The 24568-nt window shown below is 42.3% G+C and overlaps 1 protein-coding gene across 1 annotated transcript in view; it reads left to right on the top strand.

Moving 5' to 3' along the window:
* Positions 1 to 23417, top strand: part of DIPK2B (divergent protein kinase domain 2B) — a 34012-nt gene extending 10595 nt beyond the window's left edge. The window contains exons 3-5 of the mRNA XM_079123543.1: positions 14767 to 14940; positions 17918 to 18206; positions 19417 to 23417. Coding sequence (XP_078979669.1) covers positions 14767 to 14940; positions 17918 to 18206; positions 19417 to 19757 — 804 coding nt within the window. The 3' untranslated portion in view covers positions 19758 to 23417. The remainder of the gene's footprint in view (positions 1 to 14766; positions 14941 to 17917; positions 18207 to 19416) is intronic.
* Positions 23418 to 24568: the final 1151 nt, after the last annotated feature.

Here is a 24568-nt window from a genome sequence, read left to right on the forward strand (position 1 = left end):
TTAACATAGAACAGAACCAAGGGACAGAGGACAGATACCAAAGCCTATAACATGGTCAATAATCTAGATATAATCCCTCTGTGCCTCTCTTTCTGCCCTGCAGACAGACCCTCCATGCATTGACCTGGATACCCACCCTATGCCATTCATAGGCTGGCCACAACTAGTACTGAGGTGTGGGAAAAAACAATCAGAGACCACCTTCACTTTACCTCAAACATGTGCTTAGGAGCAAGTAGAAGTCCCCAGGAAGGTCAAAACAGGTAGACAAGGAATTGTTTCAAAACCTCTTGAAAATCCCATCACCTCTTCCTCCTCTGTATTATCAAGTCCTACATTGAAGAGCACAATCCCTCAAGATGACAGTACTTCCACCTGGGACATGGACAGCATAACAGAGAAAGGACAAGGGAACCTATGGTTGAGTCCTGCATCTACCACTAAAAGCTATGGCAGAATGAGAAGGAGCAGAGACGCAAAAGAACAGAGAGCTTCCGGTTCCTGTTCATCCATTCAACAAGTTTCAACAACTGTGCTACATTTGGGGGACTCAAAGATGAATCAGACACAAACCCCACCTCCAGGAGCTTATGGCTCAGTGATGGAAACAGACAAGAGTGCAAATCACCACAAAACAATGTAGTTGATGTTATGGAGGTGAGGGGTAGACTACTGGCTTGGGTTCTTCATTCACTGACCCCAGAATCTTGGATTTAAACCCAGGTCTTTCTCATTCTGCTCTGAAATTCCTACTCCAAAAAAATGAGGAGGGAGGAAGTCTTGTGGATGATCTCCAAGACCCTGGAAGCTCTGATATTCTTTGACTTGATAAGTCTCTGCTTCATTTATTTTACAAATACTGACCGGATGCCTACCATCACCAGACCACATGTGCTGGACACTTGAATTTTCTTGTTTCTCAAGTAGCAGCAAATGGTACCTTCTCTGCCTCATTCATTCATCCTAATGAGCATAATTATATGAAAATGCTTTAGAAAAAGTTCATCACTTTAAAAATGCACATCAGTATTCTCATAGTAAGTCCTTTCCTTTAAAATTTGCTCTATCTATTTTGCCATTTAAGTTTTCCTTCTTTCTGCCTCCAAATCATCCATTTATAACACCCTGTTGAGACAGTCGAAACTATAACCATTTTCACTTTACTTTGGCCTTCCCCTAAGGTATCTTTTCATCCCATCAGATTTTTTCGCTTCCTTATTTAAAAATAGGAAAATATCAGCAGCCATTTTATAAGTTCTGAAAACCTCCTTTCTTCTATCCACCAAGTTCAAGATCCTCCCCGTCCCCATCTTTGGCACCGTCTTCTCCTTCTCCTGCCCTCCTTTCTCCCCAAAGACTCTTTACTCTTAGGATTCCACAGCCTTATCCAGGCAACACTCAAACTCTTGTTCTTTTCTTCTTAGCAAAATTCACCCAATAGATCATTCCAAAAGGATCTGTCTTCACCAAAGGTGTATGATGGGGAGAACTTTCATCTATCTACCCAAGAGAATTGAAAGCAAATGATCAAACAAAAACTCATAAATGAATACTCAAAATAACATTATTCATAATAGCCAAAAGATGGGAATGACCCAAATGTCCATCAAATGATGAATAGATAAGTAAAATTTATTCATATAATGGAATATTATCCAGTCAGTAAAAGGAAAGAGACACTGACTCATGCTGCAACATGATGAACCTTGAAAACATGCTCAGTAAAATAAGCCAGGTACAAAAGGCCACACATAATTCCATTTCTAGGAAATGTCCAGAATAGGTAAATCCATGGAGACAAGAAAGGCAGATTAGTGATCACTGGGAGCTGAAGAGAGGGGAGAGTTGAGAATGACTGCTTAATGGGTACAGGGTTCCTTTTGAGGGTGATGAAAAAGCTGTGGGATATAGTAATGACAGTTGCACAACCTTGTAAATGTACTAAAAGTCATTGAATTGTACATTTTAAAATAGTTAAACTGATAAAGTTTGTATTATATCAATTTTTGCCCAGCAACAGAAGAAAAATATGTCATTTAGCATACTAGCCTATCCTGTAACTACATTCTCTTAGAGCTATGTAAGGGCAGCTAACTTAATAATTCAATCCATGCCAAGATGTTAATAGCTAATAGAATTTCTCTCCATTTGAGAGCCAATATTGCAGGGTTTCTACCAGTCCATCCATGACCATCTCAAATCTTCCTAATACTGTTGGCCCTCTGTATCCCTGAGCTCCATATATGCAAGTTCAATCAACCACAGAGCAAAAATATTTGGAAAAAAGTCACGTCTGTCCTAAACACATACAAATATTTTCATTATCATTATTCCCTAAGCAATATAGTACAAGTATTTGCATAGCACTTAGATTATTGTAAGTAATCTAGAAATGATTCAAAATATAAAGGTGGATGAACCCATAGGTTCAGTGCAAACACTACATCATTTTGATGAAGGATTTGAGTGTCTATGGATTTTGGTATTCATAGAGCATCCTGGAATCAAGCCCCTGCAGATACTGAAGTGCAGATACTGGGATACTGCAGGTACTGTACACCCCTGCACTTTTCCCTGACTAAGCCCAAATGTGGCCCCAGAATCCTTCTCCGTGGTATTCCAAATAAGCAGCTTCTGTTTTTTATTTTAGCTGGAATATGATGAAATTTCTGAGTGACCATTCATCCCAGCTTGGCTAAACAGCTCTGCCCTACTTTTCTGATAATCCATCAGATATGACTTCCTGGTTTGAAAGTCATGATCATTGTATACTTATATGAGAGTTTCAGGGGCCAACTGGAGAACCATTGTAGGATAGATTGTAGGGAGATGTGCCTCACCCTTCAAGTTATACCAAATGGCCCAATGCCAGCTCAACCAACCCGTCAGGACAACCCTTGGGATTCTGTCGGTACTTGACTTAAGTGAGTTTTCCCTGATTTCCTCAAGAGCCACTTTCCAACAGGAATCTAAGACAAAGCCATCAATTGTGTGTGTGTGTGTGTGTATTGGTGTGTGTTGTGGGCAGGAAACTAGCCGGCTTTTCTCAGAGTATTAGCAAGGCAGAGATGAGAATAGAAAAAAATCAAAGAAATGAAAGTAAATCGGAGTGAGGAAGCATCTGACCGGCTCAGGAGCCTTAGAACCTTTACTATCAGTCCTCTTTATGAATAAATAAAATCAACTTGTATTTTTAAAAAAAGGCCCAGCCCATTTCATGTAGATGGGAGGCTGAGTCAGGGTGTCTGGGTCTCCCCTCCTGCAGGGCCAAGTGCAATTTTGTCTTAAGAGCACTTTGTCTTGAGCCAGACATACAGCATACAGACAGTATGCTACAGCAGGGACTGCAGGACCAAGAATCAAGAAGGGGATGAAATAATGCAGGGTATGTGTCTGTACGTGTGCAGCACTTATGCTAATAAAACCATGACTTTTCTCCTCTAAAAGCTGCATTGTTCTGATGGGAATATCCCACAGCCTAAATTACTAGTTCACAAATAGAACCACAGCCAAGAAAACCACTCAGAGTTTTTCATGATGTGCTTGTTTGCAAAACCACAAAGAAGGCTTCCTCTGCTATTATGCCAGGCGCAAAGGGGTAACCACCCTAGGCAGTCCATGGCTAAAGAGAGGAAAACACATATCCTCCATCGTGCCCGCCTTCCATCCCCTCAAGTAAGATCCGATCCGCTTTTGACCTTGTGTTAAACACAGAGTCGGTTACTCCCTCCTACGGGAATGGACTCGATGGCTGCGGAGCCTTTCCTCCCACTAGATGGCAGTGTAGAGCGTTCAAGCAGCTTTGTTTAAACAAGGACCGACCGTTGGCAATTTTATTTCCTGCGTCTCCATTATATCTTTAAATAGAATCGGGGCAATAAACAAACTAACTAAAATGCATTTTAGCCATTCAATCAAAATATAACTACAAAACAAAGGAAATTCATTTTTGCTTAAATTTAACTCAAGAACACTTAAGGGGCCTTTACAAGACCTATGCTAGGCACTAGGAGGGCATAAGGGTGACAAGATGACACCATACTAGATTCATTGTGGCACAAAATAGGTTGTGATAAAGTGTTTTAATGAAGATGAAAATTTTATATTGGATTCACAGCTACTTTTCAGACTAAGTATTTAAATAAATATAAATAAATAAATAAATATTTTAATTCCTCTCAGGCTACCAAGCCAAGGACCCTTTAAAAATGTTCCATTTCCTTTTTAAAAACTAGCATGACTATGATGATGCTGAAAAAGAAAAACAGCTCACTGGTGGCAGTTTTCACACCCATCTAACATTGAAGCAAAGATGAAATGACTACTAGGGGCAAAGGAAATTTAAAAGACCAAAAGTGCATCTCCAATACCATGTGGGGCAATATTCCCAGTATGTCATCTAGACAATGACCTTCAGGATGGGAGCCCCATCAGAGGTGCATGATGCCTATGAAATCATTAGACCTCACTCCCAGTGACCCTTGGGAAGTAGCCACTATGCTGTGTTTGCTGTCCATAGAAATTTCAAGATAGAAGTAGAGACCTATTGTGGGATGGTTGCAAGTATCCCCACAGCCTACTTATTCCTTCCAATCGTGGAATTGCTGACAGTCAAAACAACTAAGATTTTGAGTGGAATGTGTTTAGGGTTAAAACCATTGAGACTTATCACCTCTCATTTGTGGCAAAGGGATTATGTGTAACTTAACATATTCATTCTCAGGCCTCCATTGTCATAGACTCATAGAAAAGGGACTAATAGATCACCCACTCTGTCCACTAAAATGACTTCTAAATCATTCTTGATAGATCTCATGAATGAAAAGGAGACAGTAAAAAGCTTTCCCAGTCTTGACACAAAAAAAGTAGAGAAAGGAAAAAAACAAGAGAATAATAGAGGAAATGTAGATATGAGACGGGTCACCAGGGGGCCCCTTCCAGATGATGCTTAAATGCAGAATAAAGGCAATCTCCCAGCAAAAACATAACCAAAGGCTGAACAATCACCAAGACAGACCATTCAAGGCAGGCTTCAACTTTACAGAGTCTCAGCTTTCCCTGAACTTAGATGTTAGTCAACAAGGCCCCTTTTTAAAAAATTCAAGGTTCTAACGATGAAATTCTTCCTTTGACATCTAACTATTCCTATTCTAATGAATAGCAGTCTCCCCTTATTTGCAGTTTCATCTATCACAGTCAATCATGGTCTAAAAATATTAAGTGCAAAATTCCAGAAATAAACAATTCATAAGTTTTGTTGTTGTTGTTGTTGTTGTTGTTTTGTGGTACCAGGGATTGAACCCAGGGATGGTCAACCACTGAGCCACATCCCCAGCCCTTTTTTGTGTTTTATTTACAGACAGGGTCTTACTGAGTTGCTTAGGGCCTCACTAAGTTGCTGAGGCTGTGTTCGAACTCATGATCCTCCTGCCTCAGCCTCCCATGCAGCTGGGATTATAGGGGTGTGCCACTGCACCCAGTGACAATTCATAAGTTTTAAATAATTTCCATTATACTAAGCTGTTATAATTGTTCTATTTATTATTATTTTATTATTGTTAATCTCTTATTGTGCCTAATTTATAAATCAAAGTTTATATCATAGTTAAGTATGTATAAGGAAAAAAATAAAGCTGGGCACAGTGGCAAATGCATGAGTTCCCTGTAACTCAGGAGGCTGAGGTAGGCAGATCCCAAGTTAGAGGCCAGACTCAGCAACTTAGGGAGACCCTGTCTCAATATAAATTTTTTTAAAAAAAGGACTTGGGGTGTAGCTCAGAGATAGAATGCTCCTGGGTTCAATCCCTAGTACCAAAAGAGAAAAGAAAAGGAAAAAGCATTATATATATATATATATATATATATATATGTATATATATACATATATAAAACATATATATACATATATAAAACATTATATATATGTATATATATACACATATACACATATGTATAAAATTTGGTAGTATTTATGGTTTCAGGCATCCAAGGAACATCTTAGAATGTATCCCTTGCAGATAAAGGAAGACTACTGGACTAGTCTTCTAGATGAAATATTTTTGCTGTAAATGGGACTTGGCTCAGAGATCTCTGAAACTGGCTATGCTTCTATGTATGTCACATAATATGAAGTAAAGAAAAATTAAACTATATAATTATATAAAATATATCTATAAATTCACTGGGAAGAATTAATGATAAAATAATTTATAAGTTCTAAAACCCCTCAATTATTTTTTAAAGTAGAAACTGTAAAGAACAGTCTGTAATCAAAAGGCAATCACATTAGATATTAACGATAACAAAGAAAAAACTTACCAAACCAGAAATTTTAAAACATTATCTTGAATCACAGAGCAAATAAGTTGTAACAATATGAAGAAAATAAAAATGAAGAAAACTCTATATTCTCCCAATTTATGATTCAGCCTTTGCCAAAGCATTGCTTAGAGGAAAATTGGAAATCAATCTAGTGTTGTGTTAGGCAGCAGTCAATACAAGTTTGGTCATTAATGTGGAAGAATAATAAAAAATACATAAAAATTTATGTTAATTTGGTCCTAACTCAGGGTCACTTATAGGAGTCATAATTTTTCCAATTGTGTTGGCTTTTCCCTCTAAGAATTATCAGGAGTTCTATGGAAGGCATGATTTGTAAACCTTTTCTGTGGATTAATGAGAATATTTATTCCTGGTTTATATATGTGAACAGAACATAGAGTAATATATCAATTTGTTAAAGATCAAAACAGATTTCTACCCTACTATAATGTATAACTATGATGCACTAATAAAAACATTTTCTACTCACTGAACCATACACTTCATAGATTTCTGAAATAAACTTGAACTCTCACCAGTTCAAACCTTCAAACTATTTGTATCTTTTCTGTAAAATAAAGAATCATCTATATGACCACACAGTGACCAGAAACTCACTACCTTCAGAAACAGCCTTTCCTTCTTTGGACAGATGAGATCCTTAGAAAATTCATCTCCAATCTGTCTTCTTTTTTATTTTTATCTGTTTTATTTATTTATTTATTTAGAGATGGGACTCTATGTTGCCCAGGCAGATCTCAAACTCACAATCCTCCTGTTTCAGCCTCCAGAGTAGTTGGGATTTTTGGTGTGCACCATCACTTCTGGCTTCAAATCTGCTTTCTTATAACTTTCATTCATGGAAATTATTTCTACCCCTTGAAGTTGCACAAATTACATATGACATTTCTGCCTCCCATACCTTTGCCTCCTAAATCCTGGCTTCCCCAGTCTAATCAACCCAAATTTTATTTCCTATATGGTCATTCCCCTCATATTCAAGCGTATTAAACACTATGTCAATTAAAACCCATGTGTGGCTAGATTTTAGTTTATGAGAACAGAACATTTTATTTATCCCATTAAATATGGCCTTAGATTAAATCTATTACTTGAGCCTATTAGCTTGATGCTACTTTTCATAGCCTCTATAACCCAAGTACATATCATCTTCAATTTCAATGAACACAAATTTTACCTATGCCTTTTGTTGTTAATAAAAATATTAAATGGAACAAGACCAAAGAAAAAGCCTTATTAATCCATTAATTGTTAAGTAAACTCAGTTCATCAATTTTCAAATACCTTAATTTTCTAGCAAAGTCTTGCTTCCCCAGTCTCCTTTATGGTATGATTATGAGAATCACTGTTGAAAACCTCACTGAAGTCCATATATTCTCAGTCTATTGTATTTATCTGACTTAAAAATCAAATTATCTGGTCAAATAAAAGTGTGAAGTTAGTGTGAGATGACGTGAGGAAAATTGGAAATCAATCTAGTGTCGTGTTAGGCTACTCTGTCTCTCCCTGGCTCCTCCTTTAACTTTTTGACTCCTGGGCCAGGGTTAGCTCCATACTGAATGAGCCCAGCTTCAGCAGGACACTGCACCATCAAGTCAGGAGCAATAAGAACTGACATGAGTTTCAGTCAGTTCTTATACACTCTAGCTTGTGTTTATGGGTTCAGTCTTGTCCCTGATCTCCCCCTACTTTGCTTCCACTTTCCCTTTCCTGCTGCCTGCCCTGTGGACTTCAAGCCTCTTGCATCAGGAGGAGAGCAGCCTTACAGAGACTGCTTAACTAGTTCCCAAGGCTGACATAAAGTCAAAACCCTGTAAAAGTTTTTTTTAAATATCCTGGACTGGGAATGCAGCTCAATGGTAGAATATATGCTTAGCATGAGTGAGAACCTAGGTTTAATCCCCAGCACTGCAAAATAATGATGATGATGATGGGGGCTGGAGGTGTAGTTCAGTGTAGTGCATGTTCAATCTCCAACACCACACACACAAAAAGATCTTGTGATTCTGCTTCTCTGATAAAAATCTGACTAATACAGGTGGTGCTCTCCCAACAAAAGGGTCAGGGGGAAGAAGAGGCCTAGAAGCTCCTGTCCGGGCCAGCATGAGGGTTTTCCTGACAATCAAAATTCTTTCTGAACCTGCTGGACCACAGGACCTTTGCACAGAAGAAGTCACCGAGCTCCTTTGGATGGTTTTGCAAACTTGGATGCACAGATAAGTTGTCAGAAGCACTTGGCTTCCTATATTTTGATTAGAAAAACAAAAGAGAAAACCAGCAGCCCATAGAAAGAACTGGCCCAGTGGAAAATTATGACCAGCTTTAGCATACCTGAATCAAAATGACAGGCCATGAAATAATTTGTTTTACTCTGCATCAACTGCCCTGATTACCCTGTCAGCTGAATTACCTGCCACAACGATTATTTCATCTTCCAGGGTGAAAGTCTTTGAACATCCTACAAATGCTTCAGGGGCAAAGCCAGAGGGGCCCTGGAATAGAAGAAGACATAGGTTAAAGTTGGAGGTGGGAGGAAAGAAAGAAAGCCTGTAATAGGAGAGGAAAGCCAGCTACCACTTCCACCAGCAGAGTCATCCAAGATGTTGGCTATTCCATGGAAGCAATGACCACGATCACCACCATGTCAGCCTCTGGATGTGAAGGATTTGATGGCAGGGGTACAGAAAGGCAAGGGAAAATAGCCCTGACTAGGGTTACTGCTACATAGACACCATGCATAACACTGAGGAGTCACCTACTTAACTGTGACAAGTCATGTCTCCATAAGCAACCATTTTCTAGTAATCAGGGCTCAGTAGTTAAAAGGATCAGAAACCTTCTCAGACCAATTAAAGGAAAAAAGGGGGTTATAGTGCTGGAAGTGCATCCATCCAGACCTCCTTGGAACTAGGAAATTGCAAGGCACCTCCTCAGAGCCACATTCCTTCCTAGCTCTGTCCCCATCTGGAAGTCTGCTCCATAACCCCTGGGAAGACTGGATCTCTCTGTGTTAGTCATGCTCCCTGCTCTTCTACCTGAAGTTACAGGTTCCTGGACCAAACACCAGCTGTCTGACTCAGCCTCTCAGGAACTGGGAGTTGGGACAGACACCCCAGTTAAGTGCACTGCAGAACATCAATCCGTTTGGGGACAAGAATTTGCTTCTTAAGCACCTCTTATATGTCCACTGCCTACTAGTAGCTGTGGAGGTTAAAGTGTGATTATTGGAAGTTTCTGTCCCCAAATCACTGAACACCTAAGGAGAGATCTGATGAACATACAGCATGAAGCCTGTACAGCACAGACTGTAGGAAAGGGAAGAAAATCAGGGATGCGTGGGCCAGGAAAGGTGCTTGGAGGAGCTATGACCTGAACCTGAAGAGGAGGATGGGATTGGAAAAGTGTCGGTGGCAGATTTTCCACAGGCAGGGTGAAGATGTGGAAATGAGAATATGGTATGATTGTGGGAAGTAGTGAATGTCATGACCCTCCATTATAGTGTCAGAGAAAAGTGGGTAAAAGTTGTAATGGCAGGACTAGGGTTGAGTGGGGAACCAAACTTTGTTCTATAGAACAGTGGTTCTCAAACTTGAGCATGCATCAGAATCCCCTCGAAAGCTTCTTAACACATATATTACTGGACCCCAGCCTCAGAAGTTCTCATTCAGCAGGTCTGGGACAGGGTCTGAGAATTTGTATTTCTAAAGAAAAGTGTCTTGAGGACAGTGGATCTTTTCACACATGCACTTAAAAGTGGACAAAGATCCAGAGAGGGGTCAGGAAGGTTTGGTGGCAAAAGAAGGATGAGACCACACCCACACAGGCTGATGGGGAAAGCAGAGTGGGGAGGACTGGTCCAAGAGACATGGCATCTGCCATATGCCAGATAATGCTCAGGGTTCCTGGAGATATGAGGGTACATGGGATCTAATTCCTGCACTTGAGGCATGGATTACCTGTCAGACCTGGAGAAAGAAGGCCCAAAAAAGATGCTGCAGGTTCAAAATAAGGAGGTAGTAATGCCTGGTCTGGGACTCAGGCAGGTCTGAGTTTGGCTCCTAGTTCCACCACTATATACTCAACCCTGAATGTGTTCCTCAACTCCCTGGCATGCAGAATCCTCATTGTGGGTTGTCACAGTGCCTCCCACCATGAAAGTGAAAATTAACATGGAAACACATGCCAGGCACAGAGTCCCATGCTCAGAGCAAGCATGCACCAATATTAGCTATTGTTTTATTATCATCATATCAAAAGTCATCTTTTCACACATTTGACCCTCTCAACACTCTCGTGAGTATGGACCATAATCATTAAGGTGACCATATGTTCAGGTTTGCCTAAGATGATCCCAGGGTAGGCCTGCTGTGCTGATTTCATTATTAAAAATCACTTCTTTCCCTTTCAAAAATATCCTGGTTCAGAAGTTAAGTCATATGGTCCCCTTAATTCTTATCCCTCAGTTTTACCTGAGGAAACTGAGGCATAGATAAATTAAACCTACCCCAGTTCATTCAGTTGTCAAGTGACAGGGCTCAGATTTGAACTCAGGCAGCTCAATTATAAAGAATGTGCTTGTAACTACATCATACTGCCTCCTGAAGGGGCAGTGAAAACCAATTTTTTGCTTTTGAAATTTGGGGTGAAGTCTGTCCACCCATTCAGGCCAACACAATACAAGGTAGAATGAAGGTAAGCAGGCAGTCATCTTGGAGAGGTGAAACACAGAGCTATTCAAGAATGCACGCATAGAAACAGGAGACCAGATAAAGCCACATGTGGAACTCCACACATTCAGGGTGGCTCTTCATGACTCCTCTCCTGGGAACACTCCCCAGGTATTGAAAAAGAACTTCTCTCAACCCATCTGCTCCTGAAAGACCATTCCATCAGGGCAAACTCAGAACCTCAGCAGAGTACCCAGAATCTAAACAAATAGGAGCTCTTCCCAAGGAAAGGATGTCACCCAAAGTTAGAGAATCTATCTTACGTAGAAATGAACTCTGTGAGAGATAGAACTTCCAGTGCAAGGGAAACTTTCCATATCTCTCGCCCCACCAGAGGTGTTTAGTTTTTAATTGAATGTGGTTTTGACATCTGTTCAACCCTCTTGAGTATACTATGCACTCTGACATGATCCAAGGCAAATTCCAAATTCTACACTCACTCCTGGCTCATTTTCTCTTCTCTGTTTCTACCCTTTCTTTGTTGAAAGACTTTCCACTGTTGATTGAATACCTGAGTTTCAGGGAACCTGAATTGATCAACCTAGGTGAATGGTAGCACTGAGAAACTTCCCAAGAGAGGAGGGAACTATCATAAACCCGCCAGATCTTACAGACTTCAAAGCAAAATTGAAATGATTTAGGAATTATCTACTTTACAGCTTTCCCTCCCTCCTCTAGTACCTGAAATGATGGGCTAAAAAAGTGAGCTCTGCTTATAAAACAACTTGACTGAGGGTTACAAGGACATTTTTGGATGTCTAAACTATTGAAATCATCCATGTGGTTTCTCCATGTGGTGGCAGACACTTGTAGAATGGAATTTAACAGGCCAAAACACCTCACATTGTGTCTGAGTTTCAGAGGAAAAAATAATGAAAAAGAACTTTGGTAAAAGAAAAAAGTATCTTCATTTGAGTAGGAAAAAGAACTAGAAGATGTTTCTCTTAATATCAAACAAAATGGGAGTTTTCCCAATTTTGAATACAATGCAGCTTGAAGAAATGTTCAGTAACTTTTGGCTTAATTATCCATAACAACTGAGACTGTCTTTGTTTTAATTACAGCACAATGATTAACTATGATACATGATTAACCTCGGTTCTGTCTCACAAGCATATTCAACAACTAAATCATGCAAAAGGTGTTCAGGCATGTAATCAGAAAGTGGTTTTATTAGCACTAGAACTTTCTCTTCTTCTCTCTGGATACTAGGAGAGCTTGAGAACTATTCAGGTCACTCAAAGTAAAATTTTATTTGTTTGAGATTTCCTTCAGCTTTCCAAATCTAGCCTGCAAAGGTGACTTTCCTACATAGCTGACTTCCTATTTTAGAGGGCAAAGCCATCCTTCTGATCTTAGATTTCCTAAGAGCAGTTTATATTTTTTTTCTTCCACACATTTATTTCCAGAGGAGCAAAATTCAAATATGTCAATAGTGATGAGTCTTTCTTTTTTGAATATTTGTTTTTGAAAACAACCAAGTCAAATGATTAATATGGAAAATGAACTTGAGCATAATTTGACTGTACTGAGGCCCAGGATATTGGATGCTTTAAAAGAAGGGAAAGAAGGTTCATACACACATTACACACATTATCTTCCTTACCATTCCTGTGAGGTAGGAAAAAAAGCACTATCATTCCCCTTTTACAGAGGCAGAAGTTGAATTTCAGTTTGTACAAGACTTCTGATCCTAACCCATTGCCCTTCCTCCATGACTTGATAAAATCACAATTCTCTGGGCTGGTGGCTGCTTGACTTCTCTGAGGACAAGAAGCAAAGACTCGGAGAGCCTACTCTCTGGAAAAGGGATTTGTGATAATACCATCTATCTTAGTCTGTTTTCTGTTGCTATACCTGAATACCACAGACCAATTTATAAAGAATGGAGACTTATTTAGTTCAAAGTTCTGGAAGCTGGAAAGTCCAAGAGTGTGATCTAGCATCTGGTGAGAGCCTCCATGCTACATCATGACAAGATGGGAGACATTATGTGATGAGGCAGAGCAAGTGTGCTAGATCAGGTCTCTCTTCCTCTTTTTAAGAATAAAGCCACTAATGCCATCGTGGGTGCCCACTCTCGTGACCTTATCAAATCCTAATTACCTTCCAAAAGTCCACCTCCAAATGAATTTGGGGATTAAGTTTTTAACCAAGAACTTTTGAGGAGACATCCAAACTATAGCACCATCACTGGCTCAAACTTGGCACAGAAGCTTCCAGGACCTGAGCTCTGGCATCCAGCAACCAAGCATCTGTTGCTTCAGCCTCTCTCTCGTGGACCAAAATCACCCTGGCTCATGGAATCTCTACTTCTTTCCATATCTCTATCCTTTCCCAGATGGATCTCAAATCTAAATTCCAAAAGGGAGTCAGAATAATTGACTTAACTCTTCACCCATAAACCATTAGGTAGAGTCTTTCACACCAAGTACTCCCTATTCATCAAAAATGACCTCACCCTGTTTCCCTAAGCAGGTGACTATGGAGGGGAGCTTCAACTAGAAGGGCATGGAGAGTGCCATGGCAGTGATGGTGTTCATACTGATGATCATGATGGTGACAGTGATTTGTGCCATATATTGAGTGCAGAGCATGTACCTCTCACCATGCCAAGCTTTCTGTGTGCGTATTCTGTGAAACTTGTAAACTGAATCTGTGTTCAAGTCTCAAAGAGATAGCAAGATAGGCAGTAGTAGAGAATTCTAACAACTTCTCCAGTCCTTCTACCATGCTAACCTGGACTATTCACTAGTGTGACTTCTCACATCTTTTGCCAGCCGAAATGATCAAAAGGGTAATCTTCATATCTTTCCCCATCCCTGTCCCAGCATATAAAGTCCAAAAGGAAGACATATAAGATTCCAGCTCTCCTTTGTTCTTGTCACCCTGAGGTGCAGCATTGGGATCACAGTTAAATGGACTCAATACACAGCCCTTGGATGGTCAGTGCCCATCCAGAGGCAACCTGGCATCCATGATTCTTCTTGAAGGCATCATGGCTGTCTGGAAGAGAGCTTCAAACCTTCTGAGAAGACAGAGGTGGCTCCATGATGTGATTTGAGAGGTCGGTAACCCCATCTCTCCTCTATGTATCTATGATTCTATCCTGAGTGATTTTATTGTGTTGTATTATTTTGGATGGGATCTCATTCTGTTGCCCAGGCTGGCCTGGAACTCCTAGTCTCAAGTGATCTTCCTGCCTAAGCCTCCTAAGTAGTTGGGCTTACATGAGTATCCCACAAGCCCAGCCATTCCTAGATTTTGAAGGTTACCTAGGTTTCTAGATCAACATTATTATAGTGTGATTACTCCCTTTAGAAGGATAACTCATTGAGTTTCATTGGCCAAACCCTTCTAGGGAGAGATGACAGTTGTCTGAGGAGTGATAGGGAAGCCATCACCAAGTGTCCTTATTCTACCATGAAGAATACACAACCATTTCAAATTGCATCCAAAATAATGGAAGAGGTCTGCCAAGAGTCTTCTTCCACCAGCTCCCCCAGGTGTGCTCTATCCCATATCCCCTGCCTCAGGGGCCACCCTCTCCTCCTCCTGATCAGCACCATCCCCCACCTCTTGGGGGTGTCTCCCCACTACCAGTCCAGCTCACCAACCCCAAGGTCTCCTGAACCAGCAGAACCTGCCTGGACCCTAGGAGCATTCAACTTCTGGTATCTCTCCCACATACCTACAGGGTCTACCCAGCCCACTCCTGCGCTGCCCTTCACAGAGACTCCTGGACCGTGTGGTCCGGCGCTATGCTGAGGTGGCTGATGCTGGCAGCATCTTCATGGACCACTTTACCGACCGTGACAAGCTGCGTCTGCTCTACACGCTCGCCGTCAATGCTCACCCCATCCTCCTACAGGTATGCTAGGTTGAATGTTCAAACCCTTTTACAGCATGCCCCGGGGCCACCGGCCTATGTTAGTCCTTTCGTGACATTTGGTAATTACTGGTTGGCTTCTGTAGTGTAAAAGTGCTGCAGCTGCTGTAGAGGAAAGAGGTGTGGGAGTGCAGGGCTGGTTGTGAGTGGGAGGGTGACAGTAGGTATCTTTACTGCTTGAGGCAGCCATGAAGGGTTTTGTGAAGGAGGGAAACTTAGAGCTGTGCCTCAAAGATCAGTAAGATTTGAGCAGGCACAGAAGGTGGGGAGATAGCCTAAGAGTGGCTTGTTCAGAGATATACTCTGCAGCTAGGCTTGGAAAAAATAGGGGGATGCTCAAATAAATAAGAATACACACAGCCACATCAATGTTCATAGCGGCTCAATTCACAATAGCCAGACGATGGAACCAACCTAGATGCCCTTCAATTGATGAGTGGATAAAGAAACTGTGGTATATATATACAATAGAATATTACTCAGCTATAAAGAATAATAAAATTATGGCATTTGCAGGCAAATGGATGAAATTGGAGAATATCATGCTAAGTGAGATAAGCCAATCTCAAAAATCCAAAAGAGGAATGATCTCACTGATAAGTGGATGATGACACTTAATGGGGGGTGGGAGTGGGACAAGAATGGAGGAAGGAGGGACTGTATAGAGGGAAAAGAGAGGTGGGAGGGGTGGGGGGGGAAGAAAAAATAATGGAATGAATCAAACATCATTACTCTATGTAAATTTATGAATATGCAAATGGTATGCTGTTACTCCATGTACAAACAGAAACAATATGTATCCCATTTGTTTTAAAAAAAAAAAAAAGAATACATTAGGGCCTGAGGATACACTGGTCAAAAAGATAGGTATGGTGGCTCTTGCCTTCATGAACTTCTAGTTCAATGGCAGGCACAGACACTTACCTATAAACAAACATCCACAAGACATGTGAAGCCCAATCTTCCTGACCCCAAAAGCCAGGATATGGAAGTCACATAAGGAACAGAGAGGAAACAAGGAAGGAGAGAGGAGCAGGAAAAGGAGGAAAAGGAATAAAAGAAGGAGGAAAGGAGGAGAGAGAATACAGGAGGGGGGAAAGCAGAGAAAAGAAGGAAGAGGAAGGGAAGGAGATACAGGTAGAGGAGAAAAGCACCACAGCAAAGATAATTCATAAATAGTGGCCAAAGGGATGATGGGATATATCAGAATACATAATGATGACTCTCTTTTATTGAGTACCTGCTATGTGCTGGATATTGTATTGAATGTTTGATATCATTATGTCAGTTAATGCTCACAACGACCTTTCAAGAATATTGTCTCCTTTTCTAGATGAAGTTAAGTGGGGCCCAGAGATACAAAGTGATTTGATTAGTCACTTACACGGTGTCATGAATGCAACCCAAACTCAGAACTCTCTGATGTCAGAGGCCATGCCTTTTCTGCTAAAACTTGCTGGTTACCTTGGCATTTGAAATATTAGAGGCAGAGTAGAGGAATTGCTGATTGTCCTGCACTCTTTAATCCCATTGTTCTAACCTTGGTTGGTGACAACAGCAGACCCTGTCTACACCTGGGCTTGGCTTCTGGGAGGCCTGGATGGGACCGTAGGGGCTAGGACTTTCCACTCAACCCTGAGCTCTGCCAGAGAGCATGACCTGGAACCTAATAATGGGTTTGTTGCTGTACATTTAGACAATGACAGTAGGCCCAGGACCTCCTATAAAAGCACATAGTGATAAAGGTCCCCTCCAGTCAGAGGAAACTCAGAGCAAATGGCATGGGTTTTTCATAACATGAAATAAAATAAGCAGAAGGTGATAGAAGATTATGACATTGGGGATGACTATTATTGTTTGGCTTTTTGTTTACTTGTTTCACTTTTTTTTTTTCAGTGCTGGGGATTGAGCCCAGGGCCTCATGCATGCTAGGCAAGCACTGTACCACTGAGCTATACCCCCAGCCCAACTTTGTTTTTTAAGAAGGAAAAGAAGGGAAAAAGTGTTTTTGTTATTTCCTCCATAGTTTAAAAAAATGCCATTCTAGATACAGCTGCTTTAATAAATGATCAAGAAAAGACCAGCCAGGACTTCCTTCTGCTTTTCATCTCACAGATGTGCAAGTTGAGAGTTCTTAAGAGGAGTCAGGCTGTCCTATGCTTCCTTAGGCCAGTGTTAGGCTATCTGGAAGGGTCCAGTTAGTTGAGAAGCATCTATGAGTGTGTAGGTAGCTCAGTCAGGCAGATTCTCCCAGGGTTGGCTGGAGAGAAAGTTAGAGCCAGTGCAGGGCTTCTCCAAACCTGAATTGCCCAAGGGTCACATTGTGATTTTTGTCCTGTCCCAGAACTAGGGACCTGCACTGTTATTTTTATTTATTTTTTAGAGATCTCAGTCTTGCCCAGGCTGGCCTCAAACTCCTGGGCTCAAGTGATCCACCTGCCTCAGCCTCCCAAGTAGCTGGGATGCTCTCACCTGGCTTACACTGTTCCTTTGAATCAACTTTAAGTTGACCCTCCATTGTTTTTTCCATAGTCTCTTCCTAAATGGTGATATCTGTGAAATCTCAAAACCTACTCATATTTTTTCAACAATACAACTGTTAGACATATTTCTCTGAATCCTGAATACCATCAAAAATCTCTGCAGGTCCATTAACATTCTCGTACCCTGCTTGGAAGAAACAGTTAAAATACAATCCACTACACAGAAATGAGAACAGCCTCCTTTTCGAATCTTTCCATCAATGACAGAATTTAAAAGATGGGGGTGGGATACAGGGGTACTGCCATGTTCCAAGAGTATAAAAAAGATGGAGAAACACTTTGCTGGTATATTTTGAGACCAGGGATGCCTGTGTGAGGCTGATTTTTCTGTGTTCTCTCAGTGAGAGGTAGAGAGAGAGCTGTCTCCATGAGATTTTTATCTCATTCTCTAAAGCCTATTCCTTCCGGCTTGGCAGATCTTCCCTGGGGCTGAGGGATGGCCGCTGCCCAAGTACCTGGGCTCCTGTGGCAGATTCCTTGTCAGCACCAGTACCAGACCACTACAGGAATTCTATGGTGCACCCCCAGACCAGGCAGCTGACCTCGCCTACCAGCTTCTTGGTGTCCTGGAGTCCCTGAGGAGCAACGATTTGAACTATTTCTTCTACTTCACCCATGTTGATGCAGGCATGTTTGGCATCTTTAACAACGGGCATCTGTTCATCCGGGATGCCAGCGCACTGGGCGTCATCGACAAGCAGGAAGGTACCCAGCATGGGCCTGACTGAGCAGCTGTCAAGGGGGAAGTCAGGGTGACAGAAGCTAAGGAGGGGTGACCTGGGGTCACACTATTGGGCCTTTCCAGTCTCCATGTGTCACAGTGAGAGCAAGTCAAGTTTGGGGGATATTAGATGTTATATAAAATGTCCCTTACTCCCATTTGGATTTTGGCTCTAGCTCCAGCTCCAAAGTGGAAATGCATTTGACCTTGTCCACGAGGGGCGTTGTCCACAGTGGCTCAACCCCAACTACACCCTTCCAAGGCAGTGCTATTGTACAGTTGGGTCTATGAGGCCGAGGAACCTGCCTTGGCCCTCCTCACACATAGACTTCCAGGGCCCATCTTCCCCTCAGAGGCTTTCTTAGCAGATGCTTTTAACCTTTATCTGAAACTTAAATATCTGGCTGGTTCACTGATGTGTTTTGCAATCCATATTGGCACATCTGCTTTTTATAAAGTTTTCAAATTAAAAAGCATAGAACTGAGTGAGATGTATGAGTGACTCATGTTTTTCACTAGGTACAAAGGCTCGCCCAGCATTCTAGAGCCCTTTAAACATCCCAATTTCCCAAGGTGGCCACGTTTATTGAATCCAATAATAGGACAAAGAATTTTCTTTTTCCACTTATGATTTTGTTTGTATGAGGAAGTCTGAAAAGATAGAAAAATTTAAACCACACTTACTCATTTTCTGATGTCCCTTTATTAGGAAAAATCAAATTAGAAGAAACAAGAATGATTCTAGAATATTCAGGATATGTAAATCACTGGACTATTATCTGCCCCATTACAACCATTGAATGCATATTCTGGATTACCTGTTTTTTATTCTGACTTCGTATTTTAAAAGGGCAAATGAAAGCAGTCCTAATAATTTCTTGAGTTCCCTAGTTCAGTAGTGATGGGAGAATACCAATATGGATGTGACCCCTTATTCCTACCAAAAACAGAACCTATACCAATTTCTGGTGGGATAAGTGGGTTTTCCATGTTCAGGTCTCAGCCTGTTTTAGCACAGAGAGTTCCTCCCATGTTGTTTTCAGAAGGGGCCATTGTGTCCCTGAACCATAAATCTCTTGGTGACAGGAAAATGCTAGGAGACTAAACCACTTCACCCAGAAATTCTAATTAGTGGTGCCCTCCCCCAAAAAGAACAGGTTGTAGAATGTGTGATCTTCTCCTCTTCTTTTCTAGGCAGCCAAGCAGCCACCAGAGCAGGAGAAGATAAAGACATTTTTAGCTGTCTGGTTTCTGGCTGCCAAGCCCAGCTGCCCTCCTGCAATATGGTTCCTGAGAAGCAGAGCCTTGTGCTGGTCTGTCAGCAGTTGCTGCCTCGACTTCTCCAGGGGAAGTTCCCCTCCCCTGTGCAAGAGGAGATAGACATTGCTCTTGCTCAGTGTGGCAAGGGTGCCAGCCCCGATCCAGAAGTCCTTGGGGCTGCCACCCGGCTGAAGGACATCTTGAGGCTCCTGAGAACCTGTGATCCCAGATTTGCCTACCGCTACCCAGACTGCAAGTACAATGATAAGTTCTGAGGAGCTGGATTCTAGCTGACTAGAGGGGACAACACACTTGGCTGCCAGGTCAAACAAAGCATCTCTCTGTTAAACATTAGTAAAAATGCATGTTCATTTCCCAGGAGCTAAAGAACACTCAACTCAGGAGGGCAGTTGTGAAAAATGTGATTGCCGCTCCTGGCTGGGATGTCATGGCAGAGCTCAGGATGGGTATTAGAAAACCTGGGTTTGGACACTTACTCCATGTCTTTGAACCTCAGTTTCCTCTGTTCCCCACCAGAGTTTGATAAGGGTGAAAGAAGAAATGTGAGAGGTCTGGGACATGCTCACTACCCCCAGCCCAGGTGATGACAAAGCATGTTCCAGAAACACACACAGGTGGACTGAGTGAAAAAGAGCTATGCAGGTCAGGCTGGCGTGGAGGGAAGGCATGATGAAGGTGAGGCTCTGGACTACCAGAATTTTAGATTCGTACAAGGGAACCGACTTCCTGCTCCCTTTTCCTCCTACTGTGCTTCCCACACCACTGTGGGGGAGGTGACTGCGGGCCAAGGGGACATGCCCACCATTGCCTGCTCCTGAGTCATACTTTGGGTGCCTGCAACTCCCTACTCCTACATAGGAGGTACCACATGGTGTGGGGAGGAGCCAAGACTAAGAAGAGAAGGGGACAGCCAGGGCCAATGTGTTAGTCCCATTCCTCCAAGTAGGTATCAGGACAGGATTCTATGGGTGAGAATTTTCTTAGGGAAAGTACCTGTGGGAAAGGCAAGAGGAGGAAGCAAAGAACTGAGGGGACTGTCAAGTCATGCTGCAGTATGACCCCCAGAAATGGAGAGGAGGCAATTGAAGAAAGGTTGTCAGGGCATCCTTGGGACCAAGTCAGTCACTAGACAAATCCCGTGGCTCCCACGAATGGACCCCTCCTTAGTACCTCTGCTGTACTCAGTCACTGGCAGAAGCAGGCTATGAATGTGTAACCTCAGTCCAACCACAAAAATGGACTTCACAGCACAGCAGCTGGGGTACCAAGTGGCTACTGCTTTCTAGAACATTTTCAACGTAGCCACAACTGGGAACCAGAGTGAGCTGTCTCCACACTATGTGCTCCAGAGCACAACTCTAAGGAGTCAGAATTTTCATTCAAACTTGGCCTCACAAGCCATTATAAAATTATTTTTTTTCTAAGTCAGCCAATGGAACACAGTTTACTCAATGGTTAGTTCACTTTATTATACCTTTTAAATTGAGCATTTAGACACATGAGATGTGGACCTCCATGTATGCAAAAGTAGTAGGGTTCTTCTAGGCCTTCTCCCAGCTCCCTGCCAGGGACCTTTCAGTCTACCTCCTCTTTTCTACCTCTGAATTAGCATCTTTAAGGTCAGAAGACTTGGCTTAACATGACTCACTATGCAGATGGAGAAACTGAGGCCCAGGGAGGAAGAGTGATTTGCTGGGAAAGTTCCAGAATCCCTGCTACCAACCCATGCCTTCTTGCATTCCCCATCAACCTCTGACTCTCACCCTGTGCTATTCAAATCTAGTTCTTTCACTTACATTTAAAGATGGGCCCCAAAAGTCTTATTTTGTCATGTGCTATGTCGCCCTTTGGGTTTGCCATCTGACTGCTCCAGACACAGCCACATGGCAACCATGATAGTGAGGATGACAGGCCAAGCTTGTGGAAGAGTGGGCTTCAGTCGCCTGAGAATCTGAAACGACTGCCTTCCAGCTTGTTCTGGAGGGTCAAGTCTGACCACCCTTCCCACCTGTGCAGCCACAGTCCCTTCTCCCTGCTGACCTGAGTGCACTGTGCCCTCCTAGCCATTATCCTGTCCAGAGTCCAGGAAAAGGGTCACAGCCTCCAGACACTTCAGAATTCCACTGACAAATAAGGGTGGCCACAGAGACCCTCCAACATCCACCCACCTCTCTAGTTGCAGGAATTTTTCCATTGCAAAATGCTTCCGTATGATGGGTGAGTTTTAGTGGGGTCCCCAGAGAATACAGAAATAGACCCTTTCATGGGGGGTGAAGGAAACCTTCCTCTAACCCCTCTATCACATATCTGCCCACCTGCACAGACCTCCAGACCTTTCCTTCAGACCAGTCTCTTGACACTCCGAGGAATTTCCCTTTGAAACCATCGTGTAACCCTTGGAGCTGCTGAGTCTCAGACAATACAGACTCAGATCCCTCCTGAATTAGGAGAAAGAGATCTTGGTGCCCTGCTTGACTGAGTCCCAGGAGGGAGCAAAGAACAAAACCACTCAAACACCCTCAGGGGGCTGTTGAGAGATTGTTGTAAGTACAAATTATAATCAAACTCTGTATTTGTGCAGCTGTGTTCACATCTGCAGAACAGGCCAAGAGCTAATGAAGGCAGGACAGATAGATATTACACAGAAGCTATGTATGCTTTAGAATGGCCTAGAAATGGTTTTCCAACAAGTGAATTTTCACAGGTTCAGGAGGTCACAGAGTCCCTTTTCTCATATACTTTCAGGACAGAGCAGATGTGTTGCTCTTGTCAACATGCCTAAAAATCACAGGCCCCACTCAGGCATTGCCTTCAGGAGATATGTCCCATACCCACCCTGTGCTACTGCAGACCATCTCTGTCACTCCCTCCCTGTAGCAAACACAGAGCAGAGTTGTCCAGATCCCCTCCCTACTTCAAGGAACAAATGTCTGCCTAGCTGTTGACCCTTTTTGGCTCTATCTCAGCTGCCCTGCAACTTCATTCAAGGTTACACCCTTCCTAAGGCATAATCCATATCCAGTGACTGGGCTTGCTGAGATGTGATAGCACAGCCATGTTGGTTCACTGAGCAGCCACTCTGATAGGCAATTCTCATTCCAAAACTCTCCACTGAGCTGGCCAAGATTCTACTGAGCCTATGTCACAGTCTAACTTCCCTCTGCCCATCCTGATTCCTCTGTATTCTTTTAACAGATGTCCATCCCTCTTAAACATCTTATACCCTGTAGTGGGTTGAATGGTGGCACCCCAGAAAAATATGTCCACACATTTTAGCTAGCAAAGATTTTTTTCCCATTCTGTGGGTTTTATCTTCACATTCCTAATTGTTTCCTTTGGTGTGCAGAATTTTTTTAATTTGATGCTGTACCACTTATTAACTCTTGACATTATATTTCTTCAGCTGTAGGGGTCATATTGAGAAAGTTGTTCCTGTGCCTAAAAGCTGGAGTGTTGAACCTATGTTTTCTTCTAGGAGTTGTATAATTTCTGGTCTAATTCTGAGGTTTCGATCCATTTTTAGTTGATTTTTCCTAATCCCAAGAACCTGTGATGGTCACTTTACATGGGAAAATATGTGATTAATTTAAGGATCTTGAAAGGAGGGGATTATCTCAGATTATCCAGTTAGATCCTAAATGCCATCCCATGTAACCTTATAAAAGAGAGGCAAAAGGAATTTTGATACAGAAGAGGAGGGGCAGTGTGAAGATGGAGCCCAAGGCTGGGGCAATATGACCACAAGCCAAGGAACTCTAGCAGCCACCAGAAGAAGAGGCAAGGAATGGATTTGCCTCCAGAATCTCCAGAGGAAGTGAGGTCCTGCTGGCACCTTGATTTAAGCTCAATGAAACTGATTTCAGATTTCTGACCTCCAGAATTGTGAGAGAATAAATTTCCATTGTTTTGAGCCATCCATCTTGCAGTAATTTGTTATAGCACCAACAGGAAACCAACATAAACCCCCAAATCCATCTTAGTGTCTGCTTCCAGAGAACTCAACCTACAACGCTCTTCAATTCCAACCTAGTGTCATTGATTCAAATGCAAATCAAGAACACTCAGTGTCAAACATAAGGAAAATTTGGGGGAGTATGTGATGCATTCATATTCAGGGTTGAGGGCTATCTTCTCCCACTTACAAACCAATGTTCACTGAAGACCCTATGTGGGTCCTACCTTGACCCAAAGCCTTCCCTAACAGATCAGCCCTGAGAGTCACTTTCTGAACCTCATCTCAACTCCTGGACCACAGTTCTATGTCCCACTTGGGACTAATCCCAAGAGTATACCAGAAAGATCTGTGTCCCACCCTCTCATCCAACTAGAAGCTTCCTGAACATGATGGTGATGTGGAGCACTTAATATTCTCCATAGCAACACAGGGCTAGACAAAGCAGATGCTGGGAAAATGTTCTTACCGAGGACAATAACTGTTCTTCTGCTCTATTGGCGTGGTGGTATTCGTACACCATACTGGCCATACTGGATGGAGCCACTTCCCCAGGAACAGTGCTTTCCCCCCAACAGCTAGGAGACAGGTGAGTCAACACTCAAGTGACTTCAGTCAGAACAAAAGTATCATCATGTATTCTCAGTCCCCTGGAATTTTATAGACAAAATTAGAGTATCTTTCTGGGTTAGATCAGTCAATGCCTTTTAGCCTACAGAACTGGTTACATGATTTGTTGGGCCCAGAGCAAAATGAAAATGCAAGGTCCTCTATTCAAAAATAAGAACTGCAAGATAAGACAATAGAGCATGAAGTTAAACTCAGACTCTCTAAACACAGGTTTCAGGCTTACATTGGGCATTGAGTGCTCTTGGCATTTTCTGGGATCTCATCTGACTTCCACACTCCAGGGGAGCAGGCGTGGGACCTCAGGTGATGTATAAAATATGTAACAACTACCATGGCAAAGACCTATGAGAACAGTCTCTACTGGCTGCAGCCATCAGGAGGGTCTCACCGCAGCCCCAGGGGTAAGTCCTCCTTTTCACAGGAGGAAACTAGTTTCAGTGATTTACTCAAAGTGACAATTTTTAGGTCTCCTGCTTTCCCAGT

This window comes from Sciurus vulgaris (genome assembly GCF_902686455.1).
Source record: "Sciurus vulgaris genome assembly, chromosome: X".
NCBI lineage: Eukaryota > Metazoa > Chordata > Mammalia > Rodentia > Sciuridae > Sciurus > Sciurus vulgaris.